At 51.0% G+C, this 14,019-nt stretch overlaps 1 protein-coding gene across 1 annotated transcript in view; it reads left to right on the plus strand.

Moving 5' to 3' along the window:
* LOC114069184 (acid-sensing ion channel 2-like) overlaps positions 1–14,019 on the plus strand; it is a 79,823-nt gene that overhangs the window by 38,579 nt on the left and 27,225 nt on the right. The window contains exon 2 of the mRNA XM_027905803.1: positions 211–361. Coding sequence (XP_027761604.1) covers positions 211–361 — 151 coding nt within the window. The remainder of the gene's footprint in view (positions 1–210; positions 362–14,019) is intronic.

The following is a 14,019-nucleotide window of genomic DNA, read 5'->3' on the forward strand; positions in this document are numbered from 1 at the left end:
AGGAGAGCACAATGCACTGAGTGATTAAAGCAGGATGGATTTCTCTGGGGACATTTCCCTCCGAGCTGTGGCTTTTTCCCCATCCCTCTGCCCCTCCTCACCTGGGAACAGGGGTTGATTATCTGGGAGACGTGATGTCATTTCTCTCTTCTCGCCTTGCAGGTGTTCAGAACATTTGGGAAATACCATATCATTCCTCTCTTCCCACAGGTGTTCACAAGATACGGGAAATGCTACATGTTTAACTCAGGAGAAGAAGGGCGGCCTCTCCTCACCACAGTGAAGGGTGGGACAGGCAACGGACTGGAAATCATGCTGGACATCCAGCAGGATGAATATTTGCCAATCTGGGGAGAAACAGGTAAGGCCTTCCCCATCCCATCCCACCCAGTGTCTAAACCAGCTCTTGAAAGCAAGAGGAGCTCAGCCTGTACAGAAATGAGTTGCTTTTCTTCTTGGTGTTTGTGGCTGCCAGTTGGGACCAGCATTTCTGTATTTCAGCTCATCTGCCGGTGCTGGACTTGGGTGTCCTGGCACCAAAGTTTGGGGTGCCAAACAGGAGTGCCATCGGCTGTCCTGGGACAAGGATGGGCGTTTTGGGGTGGCAGGAGGTGTGGTGTCTCCTCCAGAGGCTCCAGCACGTCCCTCTTCCTTAGAAAAGCAATTTTTGGAGGCCAAGTTCGAGGTGGACCTCCAGCTGCTCTTTTTGTTTTCCCCTTCCTTGGAATTTGGGAACATTTGTTGCCCTGATAGTTGTCTTGGCTGGTGCAGTTTCTCATGGAGCCACGTTGACATTTGAAACAAACAAACAAACAAACAAAAATTGGAAAAATTGCCAGCCACTGTTTGCCTAGCAAGCTCGAGGCAGGGCTTTGTGGTGAGAGTTGCTCAGAGGGAGTTTGTGTTTATTTTTGGCAGCGGGAAAAGGAGAGGGGTAAATATCACTTCAGGTCTTGTGTCACCATTGCTCTGTCACCCTGGACAGATGAGGCCCCTCAAGCACCTTTCAAACTCCAGCTCAGCAGCAGAGAGGTGGCAGGAGTCATTCAAAACTTCAAAATTTCTATGTGTGGTGTTTGACTGTTGCAGTTCAAGCAGCTTGCCGTGCTCCTGTCGCTCAGTTCAGGTTGCTCAGGCTTTCAGAGCAGGAGCTTTGTCTTCCCAGTTCGTAGCTCGTGCTCAGAGTCAGCCTGAGCCTGGCCCAGGGTGAGGAAATATTGGAATGATCATTTCTGGTGCCTTGGTTTTGAAGCCTTGTCCTTTTACAGGCAAAACAGGTTCACAGTGCAGAGGGGGGAGATGAGGAACATCTACCTCGTTGGGTTCTCATGGAATCACAAACTGGTTTGAGTTGGAAGGGACTTCACAGACCATCCATTTCCACTCCCTGCCGTGGGCAGGGACACCTTCCACCAGCCCAGATGGCTCCAACCTGGCCTTGGACACTTCCAGGGATCCAGGGGCAGCCACAGCTTCTCTGGGCAACCTGTGCCAGGGCCTGCCCACCCTCCCAGGGGTAACGGAGAAAAAAATGACTCACTGGGAATTAAAAAACTCAACTCCTTCCACCCTGGAGGTTCCCCAGGGCTGGACCTGCCCGTGGCCACCTGCCTTTGGCACTGCAGCACCAAGATCCCACCCCACATCCACCTTCATCCCCCTCCCCAGCCAGGGCTGGAGTTCCCTCCTGAGAGCTCTGTGCCCTTGGCAAAGCCTCTCCTGAGAAAGCCAAGTTTGGGCAGTCCCAGTGGCAGCAGCTGAGGAGGTTTAATTCCATACACACTCACATTATTATGCAAATATTTGGAAATAATCAACTCCTTCACTTACCTACTTAAGAGCTGAGTTAAGTGTTTCCATGGGAACAGCAACTATTAACCACTGTAGTTAATATTTTGGATTCTGGTGGTGTCCAGAGAGCTCCATGAAGATTGAAGACATCTTGTACGAGGGAGATGAAAAGTCTTTTGTTGAAAGGCAAAGATTAATGTTTTACAGGCTTCAAAGTCAAGTACCAGCTCCACCTGGGCCTGCAAGAACGTGGCCAAGTTTCCTTGTAACGAGTCCAAGAGCTTCTCCCACCCCATTTAACCAGTCAAGGTTTCTGTAGTTTTGCCTGTAAAATTTCATATTTCATCCTCAGCTCAGTCAAAGTGTAATATGTTTGAGAATAGCAGTGCTGAGGTCATGGAGGGGACAGGACATCAGCAGGGGCACCTCAAAAATCAACAGAGGACCTTTTTTTTCCCTTCCACGTGAGCTCAGAAGCCAAGCCTGGACTGTGGATGGTCTTCAAGGTTCCTTCCACCCCAAAGCATTCCATGATTATAAAGCCTGACCTGCTCCAGTCACTCCTCACCTTTTAAGTCTTTAGATGTTTTACCTGCTGGTTTTTTTTTTTTTTTCTTTTCTGAAATTGTTCTTTGCAGTGCAAATAAGAAGGAAAGAAGGAAAATATTGGTTTGGAGCTTGGGATGGGGCTGCTCCCAGGGCTGCTGCCACTCTGGCACATGGTTTGTAATGCAAGAGGAGATTTAATTAGCACTGACTGGGCAAACAGAATGAAGTGGATTGTCATCCTAGAAAGTCCTTAACTGGGTATCCGTTGATGTCTTGGGAAGCTGAGATATCTTGTCTGACAAATCGCTTGCAAGAGGAAAATATTCCTTTTTTTCCTGGAGCGTCTTCACGTGCAAAGCCGTGGCTGGAACATGTGAGATGTCTGGGCAGCCTGAAATTTTGGAGGAGCCAGGGCACACAGTCTGGATTTCCAAGTGCAAAGGAAAGGGGAATTTGGCTGCGTGCGGATGGCAGGGCAGCCTTGCCATGCTTGGGTGTGCAAAAATATTGTGTCAGGACTGTCAAAATCGTGAGGGGTGGAGGGGGAAAAAAAAAAAAAAAAGAAAAAGTGATGATGCAAAGGAAAAGAGAGAGAAATAAATCTGCATCTTCGGGGATTTTGCACTCCTAGAACTGAAATTTTCTCGCATTTTATTTTAACCGTGAGCTTCCCAGACGTGGAGGGAGCTGGGGAAATAATTGTGGCTGAAATCTTCACTTTTGGGCTTTGAAGAAAAGCTTAGATATTCCTGGAATAAAACCTGACCTATTCCAGAGGGAAATCTTGGAAGTGTCCAAGGCCAGGTTGGATGGGGCTTGGAGCAACCTGGGTTAGTGGAAGGTGTCCCTGCCCAGGGAGCTGTGGGGCTGCTGAGGGTGTTTTATTGCACTTGGGAGGAAAAGAGGCAGAAATGCAATCAAATACAGTAAAAAAAACCTGTAATTTATATCAGGGACTATTTGATTGGAAAGGGAAGACACTTCTGGGTAATCTTTTTGGAGTGGCCCAAGGAATTATCCAGTGACCTGGTACAGGAGCCCAGTAAATTGGAAATCACTGGGCTAACAGGGCTGGAAATAAGAAATAAAGTGAAGGTTCTGTGCTTGTTTCAGGAATTGTTGGATAAAGGTGAACGTTTTATAGCAATTAATCAAGGGACACAATGAATTAAAAAAAGGGGGGGGGGGGAGAAACATGCTGTAAAATGGCCATAAGGAGAAGCATGAAATCCATAAAGCTGGAGCTCCAATCCACTTAGATGACAATCCCAGGGTATTATGGACTGCTGTTATTTATCTCAACAAAAACACAGGCTGTGAGTGTTTTGAGGGAGGTCCCAAACCCATTTCCTTCACACCCAACCCACTTAATCATAAAGTCATTGACTTTTTGGGTTTGAAGGGGCCTTAAAAATCATCCAGTGCCACCCCCTGCCACGGGCAGGGACACCTTCCACTAGCCCAGGCTGCTCCAAATTTATCTAGCCTGGCCTTGGATACTTCCAGGGATCCAGGGGCAGCCACAGCTTCTCTGATCAGCTCCCCTTGGGATGTTTGGAGAGCAGGGATGTCCCTGGGACAAGTCTTGCTTTGCCTCACTGACCCACAGCTTGGCTGGGTGGTATTTTAGAGGAGGTTTCTCTGGTGACCATTTCTTGGTGAAGAAAAAGCCCCCAGGGCTGTGCTGATGGATCCCCCTGCCTGCCTGGGCTCTGGGGATCTGTAATGCAGCACCCTCAGGACCTGCCCAAAAGTTTGGGACGCTCCAGGCATCCAGTTCAGAGGGATTTGCAGCACAAATCAGCCACAATCCCTCCTTCCCAACCACCAACCTTTGTCCTGGGACTGGGCTGTTCCTCCTCCTTACTCCCCAAAGCCCTGATGATTTTTGGGATCCTGCAGAGGGTTTGGAGAAGGCCTGGGTGACCCCAGGCAAGGTGCCTGGAGGCCAAAGCTGCCAGCCCTGAAGACTCATCCCATAGGATTTGGGAGCATTGCTGTGGTTTCTTTGACTGATGGGTTTTATTTTTTTCCCCCCTGCCCCTCCGGGATTTCGTGCCAGGCAAAACAGAGCTGGAGCTGTTCCTTCTGCATCCAGCCTCTCCCTGCAAGGAGACACAGCTGATGTAGCTCAGGGGTCAGATTTCCCCCCCTTCCCCTTTCCTCAAAGCCCCCTCAGCCCCAGCAGTTGCTGTCCAGCTGTGCATTAATGAGCCCAACCCCTGGAGCAGTTGGTTTTCCAGCTGTGGGGAGGCACAAACACTCACTGCCAGTGGCTTCTGCATTTTAATAGGGTTGGGGGTGGCTCTTCACCAATCCAGGGCTTCTTTTTGCTTGCAAAAAGATCTGAAGGGAAGTGGAGAAGCAGCCTGGGCTCCCCCCAGGTCGTGGCTGAGCTCCTGGTGTGATGCCACAGCGGGGTGTTTTGGATTTACAGCCCAGGGAATCATCTGCAGGTGTTCACCAGAGTTTGGGAAAAAAAGGGGAAAAAAAGACACAGGTTTTGTGCCTCTGCTTCTTTCCTAGCTTGTGGGATAATTATAATGAATATAAAACTCACCTGTAAATATCAGATGAGTAGGACATGGCCTGGGAATGGAAGAATGATGGAGAGCAGCAGAAAAGGTGGGCTGTGGCAATGGATTCCCCATCCACACGTCCATGCAGAGCCCTGAGCACGTTTCCAGGCAGGAACACGCTCCCAAAAAGTCTGTGTGCTCTGTGCTGACTCCAGGGGCTTCTCAGAGCTGCTGCAATTTCCATCCCATTCCCAGGGGGGTGGTGGGAGCAGGGCCCTCCTGCTGCTGCCACAGCTGCCTGGGGGCAGCTTTCTCTGCAGATGAAAGCCTTGTTTGCCTTGGAAGGGCTGGTTCTTAATTTCATGATCAATTAAGATATAAAAGGGAAAGGGGAAAAAAAAAAAAAAACAACCAGAAGGAAAGCAAGGCAAGGTGTCTGTGAGAGAGTAACTGGCTTTTTCCAGCTCTTTTTGAGCCCAGAGCGTTTCCCAGCTGATTAACAAACCCTGTGTGTCCCTGTGAAAGCTGCTGCTTCCTCTGGGAGGGGGAAACACCAAAAAGGCTTTTATTACTCCCCATAAGAATATACAGGATGGTTTGAGATGGAGAGAGTGACGCTGAATCCATCTGCAAACTGCATCTGGGGAGCTGCAGGGAGGAGGGGGCTCACCTGGGTCAGTGTTCCTCTGGTATTCCAGAAGTTTCATCCCAGGATCAGGCATTGACAGCTCTCCCTCCTGATTAGCTTCAGCTCATCTTTTATTATGGAATGATGGATAGGACACACCAGCACCTTCACTGTGCCTTGATTTCTGGTCTTTGGGGGGTGGGGTGGCAGTGTGATGTCCTGCATGGGGCACCACTGGCTGTTGGCTCCAGACCAGCTCCAGGGCTTTGGTGATGGGCTGAGGGCATCCCTTGTCATTTGGTGATGGGCTGAGGGCATCTCTCATCATTTACTGATGTTCTGTGGCCACCCCCACCCACCACAGTGTCTCCCACCCAGCCAGAGCAGAGAGATGAACCTCACCTGGCCTTGAATTTCAGTCTTTCCAACAGTGCAGAGTCCAGAAATCGAAATCTGAGCAAACCAGGAGAGCCCCAAAGCCCAAACCTCACGTGCCCCTCAGCAGGGCTGCTGGTGGGGCTGCAGGTGGTGATCCATGAGCTCAGGTGGTGATCCATGAGCTCAGGTGGTGATCCATGAGCTCAGAGCCCCCTGGGTGCCCCAGATCTGAGATTCCCTCTGCAGAGAGAGCCCACCAGAGCAGTGCAGATTGAACAAGGACAGTAATTTGTTGCGTGACACCCGACTCAGAGAGTCCAATTATCCCCTTCCTGCAAAATGCAGGGAGAGCTCTCTGTGCATAAATCTGCCTTTGCTTAAAGCCAAGCTGGGAGATTCCACCAGCAGCCCCCAGGCAGCGCAGCTCTGGGAAAAAGGATGGTTCTGTTTGCCAGGAGGAGGGATTATTTTGTGGAATATGAACAGATTTTAAAGATCTCCTTGGATTTGAGGTATGATCTTGCCTCAGTTTATCTTCCTTAATGAAGCCAAAACTTCCTGGGTTTTATTATTTAAGACAAGAAGAACGGGACTGGGGTTTGTGCTGTCCTGAATTCCTGTCCTGAATTCCTTGTTCTGAATTCCTGCTGCTGTGACTGGAAGCAGTGACTTGTGCCACAAAACTATAAGCAAAGTCTATAAAGGCGAAATTTATACCTGCACAGCGCGGTAAGAAACATCCCCATGTTCCAACTTTAGTCATTCCTGGAAGCTGAGGGACGAATTAGAAGGTTTTTGTGCAGCTAATCACGTGGCTTGGAAAGATGGCCTCGAGTTTATTTTGTGTCTTGATGTGTTTAAGTGGTTAAGAAGCCGTTTTTTAGAAAGAAAAGGTCAGCAAGGGAAATCATGGTGTGGTGTTTCTGTTCAGAAAGGGAATCCAAATCCATCCTGCCTCTGTGACTGATGTGGAAGTTTGGCACTGCCAGGCAGCAATAATTAGGCAAAGGAGTAGAAACCTCCCCCCTGAAAGCCCAGTGAAAAATGTAGATTTATCCTTCTGAAGACACAAACGAGATAAATGGTGCCCATAAAGCAGCCGTGGCCTTGAGCTTAGAGAACACAGAGGGGCCCAGGCTGGGAGGACTCCTTGGGTTTTGGTGGTTTTTTGGGGGTTTTTTTTGTGGGAGGAAGTTCAAATCTCGGCTCATCTCCTCAAAGGCAGCTTGACCTTTTAGGAGGCTGCTCGGTGTCACCTCCAGGGAGGCATAAAATGTGCTGTTCCTTGGACCTTTTCCCTAATGAGAGCAAGAATCCCTTCAATTAAGCCAGCTTTCCCAGGGAGAAAAGGTCAGCGTTGTTTCCACCTCCCCCACCACCCCCTGACAACTGGAGCCTCTCCACGAAATTGGGCTGCCACTAAAAAAATGAACTGTTTGCCTGAGCACCCTGTTCTTGGTAAATAGGGGGAATGTTCATTTGCTCTTTATGTTCTTAGATTTTCTGAGCCACAAGGACGTGATTTTTTTTAGCCATCAGCAGCCTTGGGCAGCTGAGGAGCCAAAGTGAGCCTGAAGCCTGTGGGCTTTTTGCAATGGGTTTGCTCAGCAGGCAGTGCAGGGAAGTTGGTGGCCCCCCTGTTCTTGTCCATCATCCCCTCTGGTCCCCAGGATGAGCTCCATGCTGAGCTTGTGGCTGTGAGCCCATCCAAGGACTGTGCTTCAGCCTATCCCAGTGCAATCAGCACATCCTGCAGTGTTCTCTGGCTCCAGGTTGGGCTGGTTTGGCCATTAAACATCCAGAATTTGAAAAAAAAAAAAAAAAAAAAAAAAAGAGAAGAAAATGGCAGTGCTTGTTAGCTGAAGGTGTCTCATCTCCTCCTGTCCCAGCACCCCATCCCTGTGAGGATACATGTCATGGGAAAACATGGCTGGGAAAACTGCTCATCTTCCTGTGAATCCCAGATTTTTTTGGCTTGGAAGGGACCTTAAAGCCCATCCAGTGCCACCCCCTGCCATGGGCAGGGGCACACCTTCCACCAGCCCAGGTTGCTCCAGCCTGACCTTGGACACTTCCAGGGATCCAGGGGCAGCCACAGCTTCTCTGGGCAACCTGTGCCAGGGCCCACCACCCTCCCAGCCAGGAATTCTTTCCCAATATCCCATCTCTCCCTGCCCTCTGGCAGTGGGAAGCCATTCCCTGTGTCCTGTCCCTCCATCCCTTGTCCCCAGTCCCTCTCCAGCTCTCCTGGAGCCCCTTTAGGCCCTGCAAGGAGCTCTCAGGTCTCCCTGGATCCTTCTCTTCTCCAGGTGAACCCCTCCAGCTGTCCCAGCCTGTCCCCAGAGCAGAGGGGCCAGACCTTCCCCCTTCCCAAAATGCTGTTAAACTGAAGCCTCTAAGACACGTTAATCAGAAACGGGAAAATCCTTCACGGGGTGCGGATGCTCCGAAACGTTTTCCTTTAAAAAACAGAAACGAAAGCCCCAAATTCGGGAAACATTTCACTGAAGGCAAAACTAAAGGAATGCAATCCTTTAGAGCTGGCTTTGGGAAATCTGGCAAAGCAGAGATAAGACAACTCCAGTGGACGGATTCACGTTGCAAATGATGCCACAGAGCTGGAAGATTAAACATGCGTTTCATGCTGCAGCTTCCACCAGAGTCTCTGGGGCTGATGTGTTGACTTCAATGCCCACAGCTGAAATATGAGCCTTCAAAATAGCAGGAAAACGTGGGGTCATAAGGAAAAAAACGGGAAAAGGCCTGTCCTGACCGACATTGTGGCCGCTGGGGGCTCACACTGAGCTGATAAGATTTGGGGACTGCTCCCTGCACCCTTTGCCACCCCAGGAGCTGTGGAGGTGTTTGCAGACATCAGGTTCTTATCACTAGTTTTTTTCTGAGCAGTGGGAGTGAGCTCTCAGTGACGCTGCTGAAGTTTTGGGATGCTGTCTGGGTTTTAACATGGCAATAATCCAGGTCTTTTTTCCCCCCCCTCTCTCTGGCCTTGACCCTTCCCTGAGTGTCCTGGTTTAATCAACCTCAGGAAGGTACCAGGAGACTTGGCAGCTGCAGAGGGCTTTGAAGATGAAAGTCTTTTGCAAGTGCTAATTTAATGTGATTGTATCAACCCCTTTGGCTCGGGGATCATTGTTTTGCTCCCACGAGGTAATACCAACTCCAGTGGGTGCTTGAGACCTCCCAGAAGTGCTTCCTAAGGGTTAATTGCTGCAGTTCCTGTGCTGAGGATGATTTTGGAAAGGTTTTCCCATCCCGTGGATGCTCTGGAAGAGTTTCACTTGTGCTGAGCGACATGAGTAGAGCCTGTCAGTCTTCTCTTGTAAACATCATTGCTTTGGCCAGCTCTGAGGGAAGTAATAACCTGCTCTGTAGGAACAAACAATCTGTCTTTCCTGAGATGCAGAGCAAGTAAAATATGTCTTTCATGAGATAATGCAGAACTTTGAGGAGCCCCAGTGCCCTGGCAACATGTAGGAGTTGCTCCTCCAAGCTCTTGCTGGCTGTTCCTTGTTTCATCTCATTTCATCAGCAGGCAGCACCACCAAATTTTCATTGTTGTGGCTCTTTCCTGGCTTGTTTACAAGACAAAACAGCCAAGAATCCACGCTGAGCATCTCTCTGGAGGAGCACAGCTGGCTCTGGTCGGACTGTGCCTCCTCAGAGGGCTCCAGAGGAATCACGGGTGGCAAAGAGCATCCAAGAGCAGCTTCTGGGTGGCTGGAGAGCAGGTGGAGACTGTGTCAGCAGAGCAGAAGAGCAGGGGGAGGGGGAAAAAAAAAGAGCTGTGATGAATTATTCAGCTTTCATGGAGGTTGAAAGGAGTTCAGGAAGGAGTCAGAGCTCCTCTTGTCAGCCCGGGAGCAGAGTGTTGGTGCCGTGGAATTTGCGAGGGTCGGATGTGAGGAGGGAAGGTGGAAAAGGGAGAACAAAAGATGGTGTTGCCAGAGCTCCTGTGGCCCACCTGAGGTCTTCTGCTGCCTGGGGTTATCTACAGCAGTGCTGGGCTTCCCCTTGGGGTGGGTGAACTGGGGAAGGAGTCAACTGTCTTGTTTAGAGGGGCCGAAGGGAAAACCCTGATTAGTCTTCAGGGCTGGGATGGGCGTGGGGTGGGAGGTTGGGTTTGGTGGCCTCACCAGGGCTGATACAGGTCCCTTGGCACTCCTTGGGGACCCTGTCAGGAGGTGGCCTTGCAGGGTGATGTGTGGGTGATGCCACTGGTGACCTGCTGCCACACTGACATCTTTCCTCTCCCCTCCAGGCCACGTTTCTAATCCTCTCTCACACATTGACCATGTGAGATGTGCCAGGCCACAGCTGTGGCTGGGGCTGGGGGGGTCTCTCCTGCACAGTGAGAGCACAAACCCACCAAACTGAGCTGTTTTAGAGCAGAGCCACCACTCCCTGGGCAGAAACCCAAGCGTTTCAGGGCTGTCTCGGGTCGCTCTTGGCTCTGTGCCACCACCGAGGCCACCAAACACCCCGGGAGCTGCAGCAAAAAGGGCTGTGCCTGTGTTTTGTTGATGGATTTTAATATTTTTGTTGTGGTTATTACTTGCACTACTACTATTTAAGGAGAGGCTTATAAAGCTGAGGAGAAGGAAGCGCCATCTGCAGCGTTTGGCCGAGTGACAAACGATACTCCACAGTGGAGTTCCTCGGGGATTTTGGAGGTTGAGCAGCAGAGAAGGGAAGGGAATTGGTGGTCATTGCCTTCTTTCAAGTGTTTTTGGGCAGAGAGGTCTCTCTTGTGCCAGTGGAAGGTCAGTGTGAGGAAAGGAAGCCGAGTGGGTTTGGAAGTGGAGATGTGAAGGGGGTTTGTGCGCTTGGACAGCCCTGTGTTCATCCCAAAACGTGCTGGGAGCTGGAGGGGACCTGTCCTTGTCTTTATGGGGAAAGGCCAAAGGTAGCACAGAACCACAGGGTCATGGAATTGTTCAGGTTGGAAAGGTCCCTCTGAGATCATCAAGTCCAACCATTCCCCAGCACTGCCAAGGCCACACTGCCCCATGTCCCCAAGTGCCACATCCACACAGCTTTTAAACCCCTTCAGGGGTGGGGACTCCGCCACCTCCCTGGGCAGCTGTGCCAGGGCTGGACAACCCTTTCCATGAAGAAATTTTCCCTGATGTCCAACCTAAACCTCCCCTGACCATTTCCTCTTGCACAGAATCCATGCTCTGCTTTTCCCTGTGCTCTGCTCACCTCTTGATCCAGGCCAGGAGACCTTCGGCTCGCTTGGAAGTCTCACTTTCAGGGAAGGATTCCATTCCCCCCCACCCCATTTCTGAGCTCCACAGTGCTGTGGCACTCAGTGACGGTGTTTTCCACATCCAGCATCCTCCCCACACTCATTTATTTGTGACACTTCAGCACCTCCCACAAAGCCTGGACCCGGTCCAGGCTGACAGTCCCGGTTTGCTGCTCCCAGAGTGTTCCATTGGTGGCCTCTCTCCATCACTTCACCCACCTCTCCCTCCACAACCTGCAGGTCACAGGGATGTGCCTCCCTCTCCTTCCAGGCTGGGGCTGGAGCAGCTTTGTGGTGGAGCCACATCGCGAGGGATGTCAGAGCTGATCCCGGGAGGGGGGGGGGGAAATGACAACCCCCCGTTTCTCTCCGTGCTCTCCTGATTGAGATGCATCTCTCCCGCTCCCAGCTCTCACCCCAGCCTGTTCCCAAGGGGAAGATTGACACATTTTCCCATTTCCCAGCAGTTTGTTTGTACTCCATCCCGGGAGCCAGGAGCGATTCATCTGCAGTGCCTCATCTGCCCTTCGGAGCAGGGATTTGTTTGTGGAACGGCAGGAGAGGCCTCGTGGGGTTATCTGTGTGATGTTCCAGGGGCTCCTCCTGTAAATATTTCGGTTATAAACCAAATAATTAAGCCTTTTTTGCTGGGATTCAGACCTTAAAGCCCAACCAGTGCCACCCCCTGCCACGGGCAGGGACACCTTCCACCAGCCCAGGTTGCTCCAAGCCCCATCCAACCTGGCCTTGGACACTTCCAGGGATCCAGGGGCAGCCACAGATTCTCTGGGCAACCTGTTGCAATTTGGATTGCAACTCTATCCCCTTTTAACTCTGTTTTTCCTGTCAGTGGGAACGTTCTGCTCCCGTCTGGTGTCTCCTTTGGTGTATTTATAGAGAGGATTCGGAGCCTCCCTCTTGCCAGACAAAACACAACCCAAGCTGTGTTGGGCTTCTCCCAAATTCCCTGCTGCTCTTCCCAGCCCAGCAGCTCTTGGTGGCTTCCTTTCCCTGCCTCCATGGGTCAGGTTCCAATGGCCAGGACTGGTGGGGGTATTTCAGGTGATGTTCAGCTCCCAGGACTCTCCTGGAGTCCCCTGCCTTGAGACATCATTTCTTTGTCTGTGTTGTCTCCAAGAAGGTGGATTTGGGTGATGGACAGGATGACCAAGTGCTGAAAGCTGGAGTGGAGCCATCCCACCCTCCATCACCCTTTAAAAAGAGATTTTTTTAAAATCTAAATAAGTCAAAAGGATGGGGTGGATAATCACCACGCTGACCACCTGGCACTTGATGGTCAACTCTGAGATGGCCAGAACATGCAGGGATGAACATTTCCCTTGTCTCTCTTGCAAAATCCACCTCAGCTCCCTAGAAATCTCCTCTGGGTTCAGCTACACCTCGTGCTCAGCCCATCTCAGCATTTCACCTCCTGCCTGGTCTAACCTGCCCTTTTCTCCCCCTTCTTTGCAAAAACTCCAGAAGTGAAGTTTGGACACCGCCAGGTGTCAACAACACCATTTCCCACTTAAATCTCCAGGTTAGCACTGAGTGATTTTTTGTGTAATTCTCTCCCCCTCCCCCTGCCACTTCTACAGCAAAATTCCATCAGGCTGAGCCAGCTGGGATTTCACAGGTTATTTTTGTCAGGGGAATATTGGAGAGCCTCCTGCCAGCCCCACCGAGGGCTGAGCCCCAACACAAAGCAAATATTTTTATGTACAGCACCCTCCATATGTGGTGCTGGGGGATGGCAGGAGGTGAGAGGGCTGAGGGGGGACACCAGGGGGGATTTGGGGGACAAGGGGAAGCCTTGCTTTTGATTCAGAACCAGGATTTACACCCCCCGTCCTGAGTCACAGCAGGGCAGTGAGGTTTCTTAATGTTTTGGGGGTTTTTTTCTCACTATTTTCCCCACTTCCAGAAAAGTCACCTGTTGATTTCAGGTCTATTTTGGCCCTTACTGGACAACACTTTGAGGAAATACCTGAGCCAGAAGCATTTCCTGATCTGACCAAAGGCCTTGGGTTATTTCCCCCTCTCTAACAGAGCAGCTCTTTCCCTGGCATTTTGTGATCCCAAAGCACGTCTGTGGCGTGTCCTTCTCCATTAAAATAAGTGTTTACTTAGCTGCTGAGTTCCCCAAGTGTTCTGCAATTACATCACTCCAAACAACTGACATTTATGGGTGGTGTGAATTAAATGCACACGGCCACAGCTGTCAGAGCAGCTCAGGCAGGGCAGGGAGTCAAAGCTTCTCCAAGTGGTGCAACCTCTCTGCCTGCCTTCACACCTCCTGGGGACCAGCAGTGATTTTATTTAATTGGGCCCTCTCTCCAAAGCTTTTCCAGCCTTTCCAAAGGATGCAGAAGCTGGACTCTGGAAGTAGACTTTGCTGAGTGGACTTGTGCTCCAGCCTCCTGGGACATGGCCAGGAGATAACAAGTAGTTGTGAGAGGTTGTTGCCTGATGGAATGGTTGGGGAGGTGGGGAAGCACGAGCTTGGCTTGAGAGGGAAGTCTTGTCCTCGCAGGATGGAGGTCCAGGGAGCTAATCCTGGTTATCTGCCGGTGCTGCTGGACCAGCATGAGCCTCTGCAGCATCGCCTGGGGTGGAGAATGAGGCACAGACCCTGCAGAGGAGCTGGACATGGCCCAGCTCAGTCTGGTGACCTGCATGGAACCGTGCAGTCCCATGGAGGCTCTCACCAGAGGACAGGATGGGGATGGGGATGGGATCACCACCTTGGAATGGTGACCCACCCCAATCTTCTTCTGTCCCACTTTGAGACTGTTATGCCTTCCCATGGGACCCACATTGTCAGAGAGGGTCATGACTCCATGACTATACTCTGACCTGCTCCATTCCCTCCTCATCTTTAACCC

The sequence above is a fragment of the Empidonax traillii genome, unplaced genomic scaffold (assembly GCF_003031625.1).
Source record: "Empidonax traillii isolate 1590-97213 ecotype Southwest subspecies unplaced genomic scaffold, ASM303162v1 scaffold1210:size234205, whole genome shotgun sequence".
Taxonomy (NCBI): Eukaryota; Metazoa; Chordata; class Aves; order Passeriformes; family Tyrannidae; genus Empidonax; species Empidonax traillii.